This window comes from Dipodomys merriami, unplaced genomic scaffold, assembly GCF_024711535.1.
Source record: "Dipodomys merriami isolate MVZ:Mamm:240054 unplaced genomic scaffold, mDipMer1.0.p SCAF_39, whole genome shotgun sequence".
Taxonomy (NCBI): domain Eukaryota; kingdom Metazoa; phylum Chordata; class Mammalia; order Rodentia; family Heteromyidae; genus Dipodomys; species Dipodomys merriami.
Genome location: NW_027205492.1, coordinates 7,187,269 through 7,202,123, shown reverse-complemented (window position 1 = coordinate 7,202,123; position 14,855 = coordinate 7,187,269). Strand labels below are relative to the sequence as shown.

The following is a 14,855-nucleotide window of genomic DNA, read 5'->3' as shown; positions in this document are numbered from 1 at the left end:
GTGGCTCACACCTATAATCCTAGCTGCTCAGGAGGCTGAGATCTGAAGATCATGGTTCAAAGCCAGCCTGGGTAAGAAAGCCCGTGAGACTCTTCACTCTAATTACTAAAACAAATGGCAGTGAAGCTGTGGCTCAAGTGATAAAATACTAGCCTTAAAAAAAGGTTAGAACAATGTTCAAGAGGAAGTGTACTCATTACCTCACTCATGTAACTGTAACCCTCTGTATAGTATCTTTACAATAAAAAAATTAAAAAAAAAAAAAAAAGATTAGAGACAGTGTCCAGGCCCTGAGTTCAAGCCCCAGGACCGGCACCAGAAATAATCATCACATGTACTGGGTACCTACTACATACCACATTCTTTGTACAAGTCAATTAAATCTTTATAGAAACCCTGTGAGGAATGTATAAGATTAAGTAACCTGTCTAGCATAGAAAGTGGAAGGCAGAGCCAGACGCTGGTGGCTCGTGCCTGTAATCCTAGCTACTCAGGAGGCTGAGATATGAGGATCGCGGTTCAAAGCCAGCCCGGGCAGGAGAGACTGTGAGACTCCTATCTCCAATAGACCACCAGAAAACCGGAAGTGGCACTGTAGCTCAAGTGGTAGAGCGCGCGCCTTGAGCTGAAGAGCTGAGGGACAGCGCCCAGGCCCAGAGTTCAAACCCCACGACCGACAAAAAAAAAAAAAAAAAATGTGGAAGGCAGAAGTCCTGGGTCTCGGGGGCGGGGCTCGTAGCTTCCAACCTCCATGAGATACAGCCCTGACTCCCATCCCACAACATGCTTCAGCTGGTGGAATCCTAGCCAGAAACTATGTCCTGTAAGTTGTTTCAACTTACACCAGTCACCATTTCTCTTATTAAAATTAACCACAGTTGCCAGGGGCCTGTGGTTTACACCTGTAATCCCAGTTACTCAGGAGGCTGAGATATGAGAATGGCACTTCGAAGCTAGCCCAGGCAGGAAAGTCCATAAGACTTTTTTTTAATCTCCAATAAATGACACACACACAAAAAGCCAAGTAGAGGAAGTGGCGCTGTAGCTCAAGTGGTAGAGCGCTCGCCTTGAACTGAAGAGCTGAGGGACAGCGCCCAGGCCCAGAGTTCAAGCCCCACGACCGACAAAAAAAAAAAAAAAAAGCCAAGTAGAGAGCTGTGGCTCAAGTGGTAGAACACTAGCCTTGAAGAAGCTCAGGGGCAGTACTCAGGCCGAGTTCAAGCCCCAGGACCAGCACAATACACATACACAATACACAAACACACAAACACACACACAATGACAGTCTACAAGACATCTCCAAGATATGAATCGTATTACCACACTTCTTATACATTCTTCTCAAATAGGACTACTAGACACAGACTGGCCTTAAGATACCAAGCAAAGTAGCCGGGCGCTGGTGGCTCACGCCTGTAATCCTAGCTACTCAGGAGGCTGAGATCTGAGGATCGCGGCTCAAAGCCAGCCCGGGCAGGAGAGACCGTGAGACTCCTATCTCCAATAAACCACCAGAAAACCGGAAGTGGCGCTGTAGCTCAAGTGGTAGAGCGCTCGCCTTGAGCTGAAGAGCTGAGGGACAGCGCCCAGGCCCAGAGTTCAAGCCCCACGACAGACAAAAAAAAAAAAAAAGATACCAAGCAAAGTATCACCAGGTACTCTGCTTTGTAAGTAAAAGCAAACATAGAAGCAGTCTTTCCATTTCATAGCAGTGACTCAGGATTACTCTCTGGAGGACGAACACTTTACATCAATACACACAGAAGTTCCTGTGCACCATCAGAACCATGGCTCATCAGAGGAAGGGTCACCACTCCAACTTCTACAATCTAGTCAAATTTCTTCCTGTCTAGCCCATTTCTCACATTCCAGTATTAAAATACTTAAGACACACATCCTACAACTCGAGTTAGAAAAATCTGAACTTCTTGAGCAAAAATATGATCCAAGAGTACCTAATAAGGTCTCAATTTTCTGATTTTATGGTCCCTGATGCTTTTTTTGTGTGTGTCAGTCATAAGGCTTGAACTCTGGGCCTGCGCACTGTCCCTGAGCTCTTCAGCTCAAGGTGAGCATTCTACCACTTGAGCCACAGAGCCGCCACTTTCTGTTTTTTGATAGTTAATTGGAGATAAAGAGTCTCACAGACTTTCCTGCCCGGGGTTGGCTTTGAACCATAATCCTTAGTAGCCTCCTGAGTGCCAGGATTACATGCATGAGCCACTGGCACCCAGCTCCTTGAGATTTTTTAAGTTCCAATAATGTGATATAAAACTTGGTGAAAACTTTATGCTATGATGTGCTAAGGAGAAATGAAAACAAATCACTATTTTGAAACTTCCATAAAACTCTTACAGTAGTGTTTGAGAGGACAGTGCCCAGGCAGACTTTAGTGTGGAGTCACCAATATCAGGCTTCTGACTGCTTTGTAATAATGCTCACCCTCAACTTCAGGTAAAACAACATGTAACAGACTTAATTATCAAAATAGAAAAACTTTAACAATCTCAACCTCACTGATGGCTCATGCATATAATCCGAGCTACTCAAGTGGCTGAGATCTGAGGATCGGGGTTCAAAGCCAGCCCAGGCAGGAAAGTCTATGCAACTCTTATCTCCAATAAACTACCAAAAAAGCCAAAAGTGGCGCTGTGGCTCAAGTGGTAGAGTTCTGCCTTGAGCAAAAAGCAGCTCAGGGCAGCACCTAGGCCTGGAGTTCAAGTCTTAGGATCAGTGTGTGTGTACACGTACACACACACACACACACACACACACACACACACACACACACACACACACACACACACTCTCTCTCTCTCTCTCTCTCTCAACCGCAGTAAATTCCTACCACAAAGGCTGAATTTCACAAGATTAGCAACTGCTTCTGCATTATCTAGACAACCTCTTTCTCCCTCTCTCTACAGTTTTTGACCTTTAAGGAAGATCCTTCTAAGAAAAACAGTTGATTTTCCTCCCAGGGAAGAGCAAGTACATAAGTCAATTTCTAGGTTGCAAAAGAACTCTCTCTCTTACACCAGATGAAGAGAGAATGGTGAAGTTGATCTTAAACTGAAGCCTTTCCACTTATTCAATTTGTTAGAAAAGTCAGGCTTTTTTTTTTTTTAAACAGATTCCAATGCAAAAGCATTGGGGTACCGAATTAGCTTGAAGATAGCAACAGTCATATGGATCCATCCTCCTGGCCCAGAACATTGCTCTTGAAGTTTCACATGGAGAATACTTCTTGTTTTTCACAACTTAACTCATGCCACATTCTCAGAAAGGATTATTTTTCCAACTATCCCATACTTAAAGCAAAACTCTAGTTCTGCATCTCATTTCTTCCTATTATGTTAACGAATTGCATTTGCTAATACTCAAAAATGCCTAATTTGACAGATCCTGGTGGCTCACACCTGAGATAAGATGATCAGAGGATCAAGGTTCAAAGCCAATCTGGAGCTGGAAAGGTGGCTCAGTGGTAGAGTGCTTGCCTCGCATGCCTGAGGGCCTGGGTTCTATTCCTCAGCACCACATAAGCAGAAAAAGCCGGAAGTGGCACTGTGGCTCCAGTGGTAGAGTGCTCGCCTTGAGCTGAACAGCTGAGGGACAGCACCCAGAGTTTAGGCCCCACAGACTAACGAAAAACAACAACAAACAAACAAACAAAGCCAATCTGGGCAGGTAAATCTGTGAGATCTTATCTCAAATTAACCACCAAAAAGCCAGAAGCGAAGCTGTGACTCAAATGTTGGAGTACTAGATTTGAGGGGAAAAAACACTGAGACAGCTGGGTGCTGGTGGCTCACACTTGTAATGCTAACTACTCAGGAGGCTGAGAGCTGAGGATCATGGTTCAAAGCAGGAAAGTCCGTGAGACTCCTATCTCTACTTAATCACCAGAAAACTGGAAGTAGAGCTGTGATTCAAAGTGGAAGAGCACCAGCCTTGAGCAGAAGAGCTCAGGGACAGTGCCCTGGCCCTGAGTTTAAGCCCCACAACCAAGCACCCCCCCACACACACACACAGAGCGCCCAGGCTGAGTTCAAGCCCCAATACTGGCATGTATACACAGACACAAATTCCTAACTTGTTTTCTTAACTTTCCTAACTTGTCTATTAGCACATGAGCTCTCCCAGGCAGGTCTTGGTTTCTACCCCATCCTTAGTGTCTACAGCTGGGCCTGGTACACAGTGGGCATTTGACAGATAACCAGAAGACGACTGATGTGGGCATCGCCTAGCAAGACTGTAACTAGACTTCTCTCCCTCATTTCTAATCTGCTGGTCCATTCAATCAGCAAATTATTTACTGTGCCAGGTGCAAGAGACACAGCTGGGAAAAAAGCAGACAGTATCCTTCCTTTGCAGGCCCTGCATTTTAGGCGCCACGCAGAATAGGCAGGTGTCTTGCATGGTACCATGCCAGGGAGGCGCAGAGGACCCTGTAAGCGGCTGTGAGGGGAAAGCTACGGAAAAGCCCCCAATGGTGAGAAAACACTCCAATCGGACAATTCCAAAGCAAGCCTCGGGGGCCACCCAACTCCGGTTGGGCAACTCTCGCGACCTGCCCCGTTCGCGAGGGAGCTCCCACCAGTATGGTCCGGGTAAAGAGACACACTTGGGGCAAGGGCAACTGCCTCGGAGGGCTTGGAGTTGGTGAGGGGAGGAGCCAGGAGCGAGGAGCCGTGGCCGGGGGCCCCCGAGCCGGGCGGCAGGAGAACCGGCCCTGGCTGTCACCAACTTGCCAGGTGACCTTGGGCCAGTCGCCGGCGGCCCGGGCACCGGCCCCCCACGGAGGCTGAGGAGGAGGCTGGGAGGGTGGGGTTCGAGGTCGGGGGAGGCGGAGGCCGGGAGGCCGGGAGGCCGGGCGGGGTAACGGCCGGGCCGGGCCGGGCCGGGCGGGGCGGGGCGGCTCACCCACCGAGCGCCACCTGGCAGGCCCTGCGCAGCTGGGAGTGCTGGGGCCGCTTCGCCTCCTTGTCGGCTAGGATCTTCTCCAGGGCCCGGGACACGAACATGCTCTTAGTCTGGCTTTCCTGCATGGCCCCGGCCGGCGGGGGGCCAGCAGCCCCGCGGGCGGGCGGCGCGAGCGAGGAAGTAAGCGAGGCTGCGGGCCCGGCGTCCCGGCCGGCAGCCGCCGCGTCCGTGCGCGCCGCCCCGTCAGGAAGCGACGCCGCGGCCCCACGGCGCCGCCATGTTGGAGCGCGTCACGTGATCACGTGACTGACGGGGCCGCTACGTCCGCCGCGTGTCCGTAGACCCCGTGACCCCCCTCAGGGGCGGGGCCTTGCCTGCGGATGGGGCGGGGCCTGGCCTTGGTGTGGGGCGGGGCGAGTTGGCGGGGGCGGGGCGAAGCCGGAAGGGAAGCGGGTGGAGGGAAGGGAGCGAGGCAGGGAAGGGGAGGGGAGGGAAGGGAAGGCGCGCGTGACGTAGGAGGGGAGGGGCTTGTGGGGAGGGGAAGGGGAAGAGAAGGGGAACTAGTGAAGGGAGGGGAGAGGGGAGGGGAGCTGGAGGGAGGGGGTGAGGAGGAGGAAGCGGGAGATGGGGGGGGATTGGAGGGAAGGGAGGAGAGGCAGGGAGGCCTGCAGGGCAGAGGAGGGAAATGGGGGGAGATGAGACCCTGGTGGGGGGCAGGAAGGGGTGAGGGAGAGCAGAGGCAGGAAGGGGAGGCTTGGGAGGGAGGAGGGATAGGAAGAGGGAACCTGCCCAGGTGGTGGAGACTAGAAAGGAGGGTGTGGAGGGGAGGCAGAGAGGGGAAGATGGCAGCCAGGCAGGCGCCTGTGGCTCACGCCTGCCACCCTAGCTACTCAGGAGGCTGAGATCTGAGGCTCCTGGTTCAAAGCCAGCCCAAGCAGGAAAGTCCATGAGACTCTTTATCTCCAGTAAACCACTAGAAAACTGAAGTGGCGCTGTGGCTCAAGCAGTAGAGCGCTCGCCTTGAGCTGAAGAGCTGAGGGACAGCGCCCAGGCCCAGAGCTCAGGCCCCACGACCAACAACAACAACAAAAAAGCAGTCTCATGACCTTCTCTGCCACAGGGTTGGCCTTCCTGGTGATAAGAAACAGCTGCTGGGGCCTACGACCCAAGTCCACTGAGTGTGTACGTGCAAGGTGTTCATCTTATGTAAGGTCTTTTCAGAAAATGTTACAGCTATCATGTTACAGAATTTTCCAGAAATGTGACCCTTATGGTAATGGAAAGGCAAAGTATATTTTGTCAAGAATGTCAGCAAACATCCTTCGCCATTTGGAAATCCCATCCGGCATCTGGACCAGCCCTGGCATCTGAGGACCACACAGCGGCCCTCATTAGTCTCCAGCGCTAGCTATGGCAAGTGGGGGGAACTCTGCCTTCAGGCCCAGTCTCTGATGTCATTCTTTCTGCCTTCCAGAGTCCTTGTGTCTGAGCATTTGTTTACTGAAATCAAATGTGTAAATTAGACATTGCCTTTCTTTTTGGTTCATCGGTGTTTTGTTGGGTCATTCTCTTTTTATTAACGCTTGTATGTAAGCAGATGTTACTGTCTCTGAGTTTTATTTTGGGACAGTTACTGATTGAAGGGCTTTGTATGTGAATAAGGGTGTGTGATGTCTGAGGATTGCAACCCAGTCCCTGAATCAATGCTGCCACAGCCTGCTGCACATCCCTGTCTGCGCACAGTGGTCTCCTTGCATTTGGAAGCCTGGCCCTTCACCCCCTGAGCAAGGAAGGAACTCCGGCTTGCCTTGATTGGCCCACTCCCTATCGTCTGAGTTCCCCAGATCTTTGCCACTTTCTGCCTCTTGCCTGTGGCTGCTCCATGGGTCCTGTGGCGCTCCATGGGTCCTGTGGCTGCTTCTGTATTGCGCTTTCTTTCTTTCTCTCTCTTTCTCTCTCTTTCTCTCATCATTGTGTGTCTGTCTCTGCTCCCCTGTTGTCAGGAAAGTTGATGAAGTTTTCTATCTCCATCCTTGTGTCTGGCAAGGAAAGGATTCAAGCAAGATGCTAATGGAGCGGGGTGCCGGGGGCTCATGCCTGTCATTCTAGCTACTCAGGAGGCTGAGATCTGAGGATTGAGGTTCAAAGCCAGCCTGGGCAGGAAAAGTCTGAGAGACTCTTATCTCCACTCAGAAATTTGGAAGTGGCGCTGTAGCTCAAGTGGTAGAACGCTCACCTTGAGCTGAAGAGCTGAGGGATAGCACCCAGGACCAGAGTTCAAGCCCCACAACTGACCAAAAAAAAAGTTTTTTAAAGATGCTAATGGAGTTAAAGTGATAGGAAAGTTTGTTAGGAAGGAAATAGGGCAGAGAAAGATTACATGGCATGGGAAGCCAGCACTTCAGATTGTCTTCAGCCATCCTTGGGGTGCAGGCTGAGCATTAGGTTTAGGGGGCACACGCAGTTTAGGACTCCTGCTTACAGGCGGCCTGGTTGTTGTCATCACGATTCTGGTTCTGCGTGGGGTGCTGGAGAAGCGATCACTGTCATCACCTGCAGGGAGCCATTGGGTCCCCAGGAAAAGACTCCCCCAGCTCCAGGGTGCAGCCCTATCACTGCAAGTGACTGTTCTCGTTGGGGGGGGGGTGTCTGCCCTGCAAGGCTCTGCTGTCCCTTAGGGGTGGGTTCAGTCCCTTGTCATGCAGACGTGATGGGTCAGCCCTGTCCTTGCAGGGTGACTGGAGAGAAGGGCTCAGAGCGAGGACATGCAGAATAGAGCCAGGCTCGTATTCCTTTCCGGCAGCAGAAACAGCGTAACACACACGGGATAGGATGAGAGGGCCTGTGGAGTGGGGGCCTGCTGAGGTCCCCGTGAGGAATCCCCACTCTGGGGTCCGGTCCACAGGCCTGGGGTCACCAGTGAAGCCGGAAATCTGCCTGATCGTGCTTCCTCTCAGAGACCAAGTGACCTCACCCGCCCCCCCGCAGCCTGTACACCTCCTCTGCGCTCCTCTAGCATCTGGCTTCCGCCGGTGATTGTGCTGATCAAAAGCAAGTTTCAGATAAACAGCAAGTATTTTTGTCAGCCTACATGTGTCCCCTGCAATGAGAGAATGAGAGGGATACGATTCACACACACATACACAGAGTTGTTTGAGCTGGTGCCACTGGCTCACACCTGCCATTCTAGGTACTCAGGAGGCTGAGATCTGAGGATTGCTGTTTGAAGCCAGCCCTGTCAGGCAAGTCCATGAGACCGTTATGTCCACTTAACCACAAAAAGCTGGAAGTGGAGTTGAGGCTCGAGTGGTAGAGTGCTAGCCTTGAGCACAAAAGCTCAGGACAGTGCCTAGGCCCAGAGTTCAAACCTCAGGACTGGCAAAAAAAAAAAAAAAAAAACAAAGTTTGGCTGAAACTTAAATACAGCTGTGTATGTCCTGGAATTTATCTGGCATTACCTCAGGCCCCTCTGTCCTCAGTTGGACCAGGAAGCCAACTTTGAAAGAGAAGTCACTGTCAGAGGCCGGGAAGGTGGCTTAGTGGTAGAGTGCTCGCCTTGCATGCATGAAGCCCTGGGTTCTATTCCTCAGTACCACATACACAGAAAAGGTCAGAAGTAGTGCTGTGGCTCAAGTGGCATAGCGCTAACCTTGAGCAAAAGAAGCTCAGAGCAGTGCCCAGGCCCTGAGTTCAAGTCCCAGGATTGACCAAAAATAAAAAGTCACTGTCCTCAGAGATGAGCAAAGGCGCCCAGGCCCCTAGCATTGTGGGGTGCCACATCAGTTCTGGGGGGCTGCCTGCCCACTCTTTATTTCATTGGTCATGGGGCTTGAACTCTGGGCTTGGGCGCTGTCTCTGCATTCTTCAGCTCAAGGCAAGCACTCTACCACTTGAGCCACCGCGCCACTTCCATGCCCACTCTATGACACAGAAACCCAGACCTATTTCCGATTGTCTCGCCTCACTGCTGTGCCCAGCGCTGTCATGAATCCGGCCGCTGCCAGGGCCTCTCCTGCTCCCTGCTTCTCTCTGAGTCCTGTCCCCAGGTGGGGACCTGCACCAGCAGCTCAGGGCCCTGGTGGCCGGGCCGCTTTCTCCCGTCACACACAGACTCTCTTCATCCTCCAGGCTGTGCTGGGCGGCATGGCCCTGCCTCAATGCCCAGCAGCTCCTGGCCCTGCCACAGAGTGCTTTTTATGTGGGCCTGGGGCACAACTCAAACACAGCCCCTCCATGCCTGGGGGGGGAGGGAAGGCTGGGGCAGAAGTACTACTTCGCTGGACCTCAACTAAGGAACAGAAAGTGTGGATTCTGGGGGTCCTCCAATGCCTGTCCCTGTCTGTCCATCCACCTGCCCACCCATCCCTCCATCTATCCATCATCCATCCATGTCCATTACATTCTGCTTGTGTGCACGTGTGTGTATGCGTGTACGTGTGTGCACAGGTGCCCTTCTGCACTAATGCACATTCATGGGTTCTCTTTGTATATTCAGGACGTCACAACAGGGATTGGGGGGGGGCTACCATCTTGGTCGGCCCCACATGAGACAGCCCAGACAGGAGTTGGCAGGCGCAGGGGGAGACCCCCTGGCACCTCAAGGGTGGGGAAAGCAGCCGGGAGAGGAGCCTGGCAGCCACCCACGACCCCTGCCAGCTACGCTGACACAGACACGCTGCGCCCCGGCCATCTTTGGAGCTGCATCTGGAGACATTGTCTTTGCCTCCGTCCTGCATGTCAGCTGCCTGAGTGCTGGCCTGGGCTGTCCAGACACCGGGAGAGCAGCCTCCTCCAGGACACGAACACACGGCCCGTGGGCAGATACAGGATGGCCGTGACATCTGCCACACGCTGCTGGAGTGCGTGTACTCAGCCACGCAAAGGCAGAGACAGGACCCGCTGTTCACAGCCCGGGAGGGTCAAGCTAGGCAGGACAGACAGCCCTGCAGGTGCCCTATCTGTGTCCCAGATCGGGGCCCAACTTCCCTATTGGTGCTTTCTGGAAGTACTTCTCAAACTATTTATATCCAAACTCTTGTCCAAGGATGTGCTGCTTCTCGAGGACCTCAACTCTGTAGAAGGGTCACACACCCTCCTGAAGATGCCCGGATGCATGCTCTACTTTACCCTTTCTTCTCTTACTGGCTGGACACCGTGGCTGGAGCTGGAGCAGCCATTTTAGACCATGAGGCAATGTGTGACGTGGACCCAGCGAACACCAAGATACAAGGGTGCTGGGTCTCTGCAGACCTTGTGATCCTTAGGCTGCTGACCCCTGCGTTTTCTTCACACTGAGAAAAGCAACTATCTTAAGTCACAGTGATCCCAGGCTTCCCTATTGTGTGACTCCGAATTAAATCAACACACCATGTCTCACCACTTAACCAGAAAAGCCTCTTTCCTAGCATGATAGTGAGTCTTTTCATAACTAATCAGGAGCCTTGGAGACTGGGACTCAGAAAATAGGTGGAAAATGAGGGCTGTGAAAGGATCAGAAATGGCACAAAGAATATTCTAGAAAGGCTGCTGCTGCTGCTGTTTTGGCGGGATCCTGGTCCCCACGTTGGGCTTTATCTCAGCAGCTTCCTGATTCTGACTTTGTTACTTGTAGGCTGTGCTATCCCAAGTAAGTGACTCAACCTCTCTGATCTCTGTTTCCTAATCTGTACAGTGGGATAGATGAAAATAGTACTAACCTCAAGGAATTGTTGTGAGAATAACATGGGTTGCTGTGTATAAAGCACCTAGAATACACCCTGGCACATTGTAGGTATCATAGGCACATAATAGGTATATTTCCTTCTATTCAATAACCAACTGGTTCTTGACCTCTCTTCTAGGTGCCAGACCAAAACAGGAAAGAAGGTGGGTGCAGGTGTCTCCCACCTGTAATCCTAGCTCCTCAGGAGGCCAAGATCTGAGGATCAAAGTTCAAAGCCAGCCCAGGCAGGAAAGTCCGTGAGACTTCTGTCTCCAGTGAATCAACAAGGTAGGTTTCTGACTTGAGGAACACGCTTGACCAGGGCAGGGAACCCAGGACGAGCTGGCTTCGGAAGGACAGACGCTGCAGACTCGGGCTCCAAGGGGGTACTTCCCGAGGTGACCAGGTCCCCCCCAAACTCAGCCAGCCTCCCAGACCCGGGAAGGAAGTGATGGCCCACCAGCCCTTCCTCCACCAGGACACCATTTATACATCGGCCACCAGAGGGCGGCATGGCGCCAGCGCGCCTGTGTCTCGCTCACGGGGACTGGGGAAGGCTTGGCCTCTGGTACCCCAGCTTCACCCTCCTGAGCTGCGTGGCAGGGGGCCATGGGTGGCACCCCAGGAGCAGGGAAGGGCTGGCACCCACTGGCAAGGCCCCTCTCTTCTGGGCAGACTTTTCCCAGAGCACAGCTGCACCAGCCAGGGGCCAAGGGGGCCGGGACTCCGTTCCCCGCCGCCTTTTCTCCCCAGGATGCACCATCGTCCTGACCTTCTCCCCGGTACTGAGGTTCCTGGGGGCTTGTCCCGCCCCCACGGGACAGGAAAGGGGGTGACCCCCTCCCACAGTGCACAGCCTCCCTGCCTCCACCCAGGGGAGCTTGCGAGAGGCTGCCTCCCTCCTCCAGGCTGCTCCTTTTGTCTCTAGGTAACTCCCGCCCTGCCCCACCCCTGCTGCTTCTCCTTCACTCCACCTGCATAGAAGGGCCCCCCCCCCTTTCAAGAGCCAGCCACTCCTGGCCTACCAGAGTCATAGACGCCCAGCTGGAACACACTACATGGCAAGACCTCAGCATCGCAGGCCCCCTCTGCTCAGGGAGAATTTTCTTCCCCAAGCCAGGCACCGGCGGCTCACGCCTGTCATCCTAGCTCCTCAGGAGGCTGAGATCTGAGGATCGTGGTTTGAAGCCAGCCTGGGCAGGAAAGTCCATGAGACTCTGTGATCAGTTAACCACAAAAAGACAGAAGTGGTGATGTGGCTCAAGTGGTAGAACACTAGTCTTGAGAACAAAAACTCAGAGACAGTGCCCAGACCCAGATATCAAGCCCTGGGACAAAGGGAGAGTCAGACAGACAGACAGAGAGGGAGAGAGAGGGAGGGAGGCTTGATTCTCCCCCATACCCGAGTTTCTTGTGCTCTGCCTGCCCAGATCTTCACTGCCCAACTCTCCAGTTCCTTGCTCTGCCCTTTACTACACCTGGATGAAGCAGCGCTCCTGGCTTTCCTTCTCAGAGCCTGCAAAGCTCCTCAGGCAAAGGACTGCTTTGCTTGCACCCCAAATTCCACAGAGCTGGAGGCCCTCACACCCCTCACCACATACACAGAGACACGTACACACAGAGTTACACACAGACACAGATATACATCTACAGGCACACAGATCTACAGTCTCTCTCTCTCTCTCTCTCTCTCTCTCTCTCTCTCTCTCTCTCTCTCTCACACACACACACACACACACACACACACACACACACGGTGTCTCTAGACTGTGACAAGGCTGTCTCAGTTTCATCAGCTCCCAGTACTTTGGAGAGAACACAGCACGGCAGTTGAGTTTTCAATCTTGAAATGTTTTACTCTGTTTTGGGGGGAGTGTGGTTTTGGCATTGGTTAAAATGGGCTTTCTTTGGGAAGTAATAGTAAAAAACAAAATTTCTTTCCTTTCATCCTAAACTCTCTTTGGCCACACAAAAAGTAGATCAGCTTGCACCGGTTGCTCAGTCATTTGTTTTTCAAGTTTTTTCAAGCTGAGCATGGTAGTGTATTCCTGTAATCTCAGCCAAGCAGAGGTGTTAAGTGGGAGGATTGAGGTCTGAGGCCAGAGCTAGGCAAAAGAGCGTGAGACTTTATCTGATAACCGAGCTAAAACAAGGGCATGGGAGGCTGGGAGTATTTCAGGAGAAGGAACACCTACCTAGCAAGCGCAAAGAAAACAATGAGAAAAAAAATAAAAATCAATTTTTTCCTGGCCTTGAGAAGTGTGAAGGGCTGGGCCCCATTGTCCCCTGACACCGTGCCCAGTCCCCCAAGCAGAGCTGAAGCCAGACACAGGGCAGCCCCACGTGACTCGGCCATTCCGCTCCCAGGTATTTATCCACAGTCAAGACAATGGAAGGCAAGGTGCACACGGCTCACTCACAGCGCCCAGAGCAGCCAAACACACTGGCGTACCTGTGACTCACCCTGCTACTCAGGAGGCTGAGATCCAGAGGATCGAGGTTCCAAGCCAGCCAGGACAGAAAAGTCCAAGAGATTCCATCTCCAATCAATCAGTGAGAAGCCACACTGGAGGCATAGCTCAAGGGGTAGAGCACCAGCCATAAGTGAGCAAGCCCAGCAAATGTACCTGAGTTCAAGTTCTGGCACACATGCACAAACACACACACAAACACACACACACACACACACACACACACACACAATGTAAAAGTCATGAAATAAATGGATAAATATCCATACAGTGGATTATTATTTGGCCATGAAAAGGAATGAAGTTGTATAACAGATCAGCCCTGAGTCCATCTTGCTAAGTGAAGGAAGGAAGACTCAAAGATCATAAGTTACATGATCTATTTCTTTTGTTCTGTTTTCTTTTTCTTTTTTTTTTTTTTTTTTTGGTCGGTCATGGCGCTTGAACTCTGCCTTGGGCTTTGTTCCTGCACTCTTCAGCTCAAGGCGAGCGCTCTACCACATGAGTCACAGCTCCACTTCTAGTTTTCTGGTGGTTTATTGGAGATAAGAGTCTCACGGGCTTTCCTGTTCAGGCTGGCTTTGAACCAGGATCCTCAGATCTCAGCCTCCTGAGTAGCTAGGGTTACAAGCGTGAGCCACGGGTGCCTGGCTCTACATGGTTTGTTTCTATGGCAGCCCTGAGCAGGCACACCAGCTGAAGGGCAGGGCCCAGGGAGCGGATGGGCGGTGGGGGGAGGGCTATATGAGTGTTCATGGGCACAGGGTTTTTTGGGGGTTGATGAGGATATTCTGAAATGGATTGCAGTAGGGGCTGTACAACTGTGTGAGTGTCCTAGATACCAGTGAGCTTGTACATGGTGTGTGTGTGTGTGTGTGTGTGTGTGTGTGTGTGTGTGTGTGTGTGTGTGTGTGTGTGTGTGTGAATGCCAGTCCTGGGGCTTGAACTCAGGACCTGGATGCTGTCCCTTAGCTTTTTCACTCATGGCTGGTGCTCTACCACTTGAGCCACAGCACTGACTCTGGTTTTTTAGTGGTTGATTGGAGCTACGAACAAGTCTCATAGACTTTCTTGCCCAGGCTGGCTTTGAACTGGGATCCTCAGACCTCAGCCTCCTGAGTGGCTAGGCAGGGTGGTGATGGGATTAACCCAGCAGGAAGGTGCAGCCACTGTGTGTGTGTGTGGGGGGGAGGCAGAGAGAGAGAGACAGTGGAGATGCCGGGACCACTGCGCAGAAGCTGGCGCATCACTGTGCCAGCCCAGGGGCGCCAGCACCAGGAGAAGGGACGTAGAGAAGATGCCACGGGACTCAGCCTCCTCTCCTTCCCCTCCTTGGTGGAGTCCAAGTGGAGCCCCGTCCACCAGGAGTTGGCCAGCGTGGTCCTGAAGGGTTGTGCAGGCCCCCAGGCCAGACCGTGCTGCATCCAGGCTGCAAACCTTACAGGGCGCTCTTGCCCAGGTGTTGCCCCCTTGGGGATGCTAGGCAATATCTGGGTATGCACTAGAGAAGCCGCTAAGGGCCCTGGTATGCAGGGCAGTCCCTGGGGCTTCTCTGGGCCTAACTGTCATCAAGACCAAGGTCAGGCCCCAGCGCTCATGGCTCACGCCTGGAATCCTAGCTCCTCAGAAGGCTGAGGTCTGAGAATCACAGTTCAAAGCCAGCTCAGGGCAGAAAAGCCCGTGAGACTCTCCAATTAACTACCAGAAAACCAGAAGTGGCACTGCAGCTGAAATGCTAGAGCGCTAGCCTTGAGCACAAAAGG

At 52.5% G+C, this 14,855-nt stretch overlaps 1 protein-coding gene across 2 annotated transcripts in view; it reads right to left on the bottom strand.

Moving 5' to 3' along the window:
* Positions 1–5,194, bottom strand: part of Arfgef2 (ARF guanine nucleotide exchange factor 2) — an 85,866-nt gene extending 80,672 nt beyond the window's left edge. Inside the window, exon 1 of one of the 2 annotated variants that reach the window (XM_069989957.1) lies at positions 4,925–5,194. In XM_069989957.1, the coding sequence (XP_069846058.1) occupies positions 4,925–5,045 (121 nt within the window). In that variant the 5' untranslated portion in view covers positions 5,046–5,194. The remainder of the gene's footprint in view (positions 1–4,924) is intronic. The other variant, XM_069989959.1, reaches the window with a different exon arrangement.
* Positions 5,195–14,855: the final 9,661 nt, after the last annotated feature.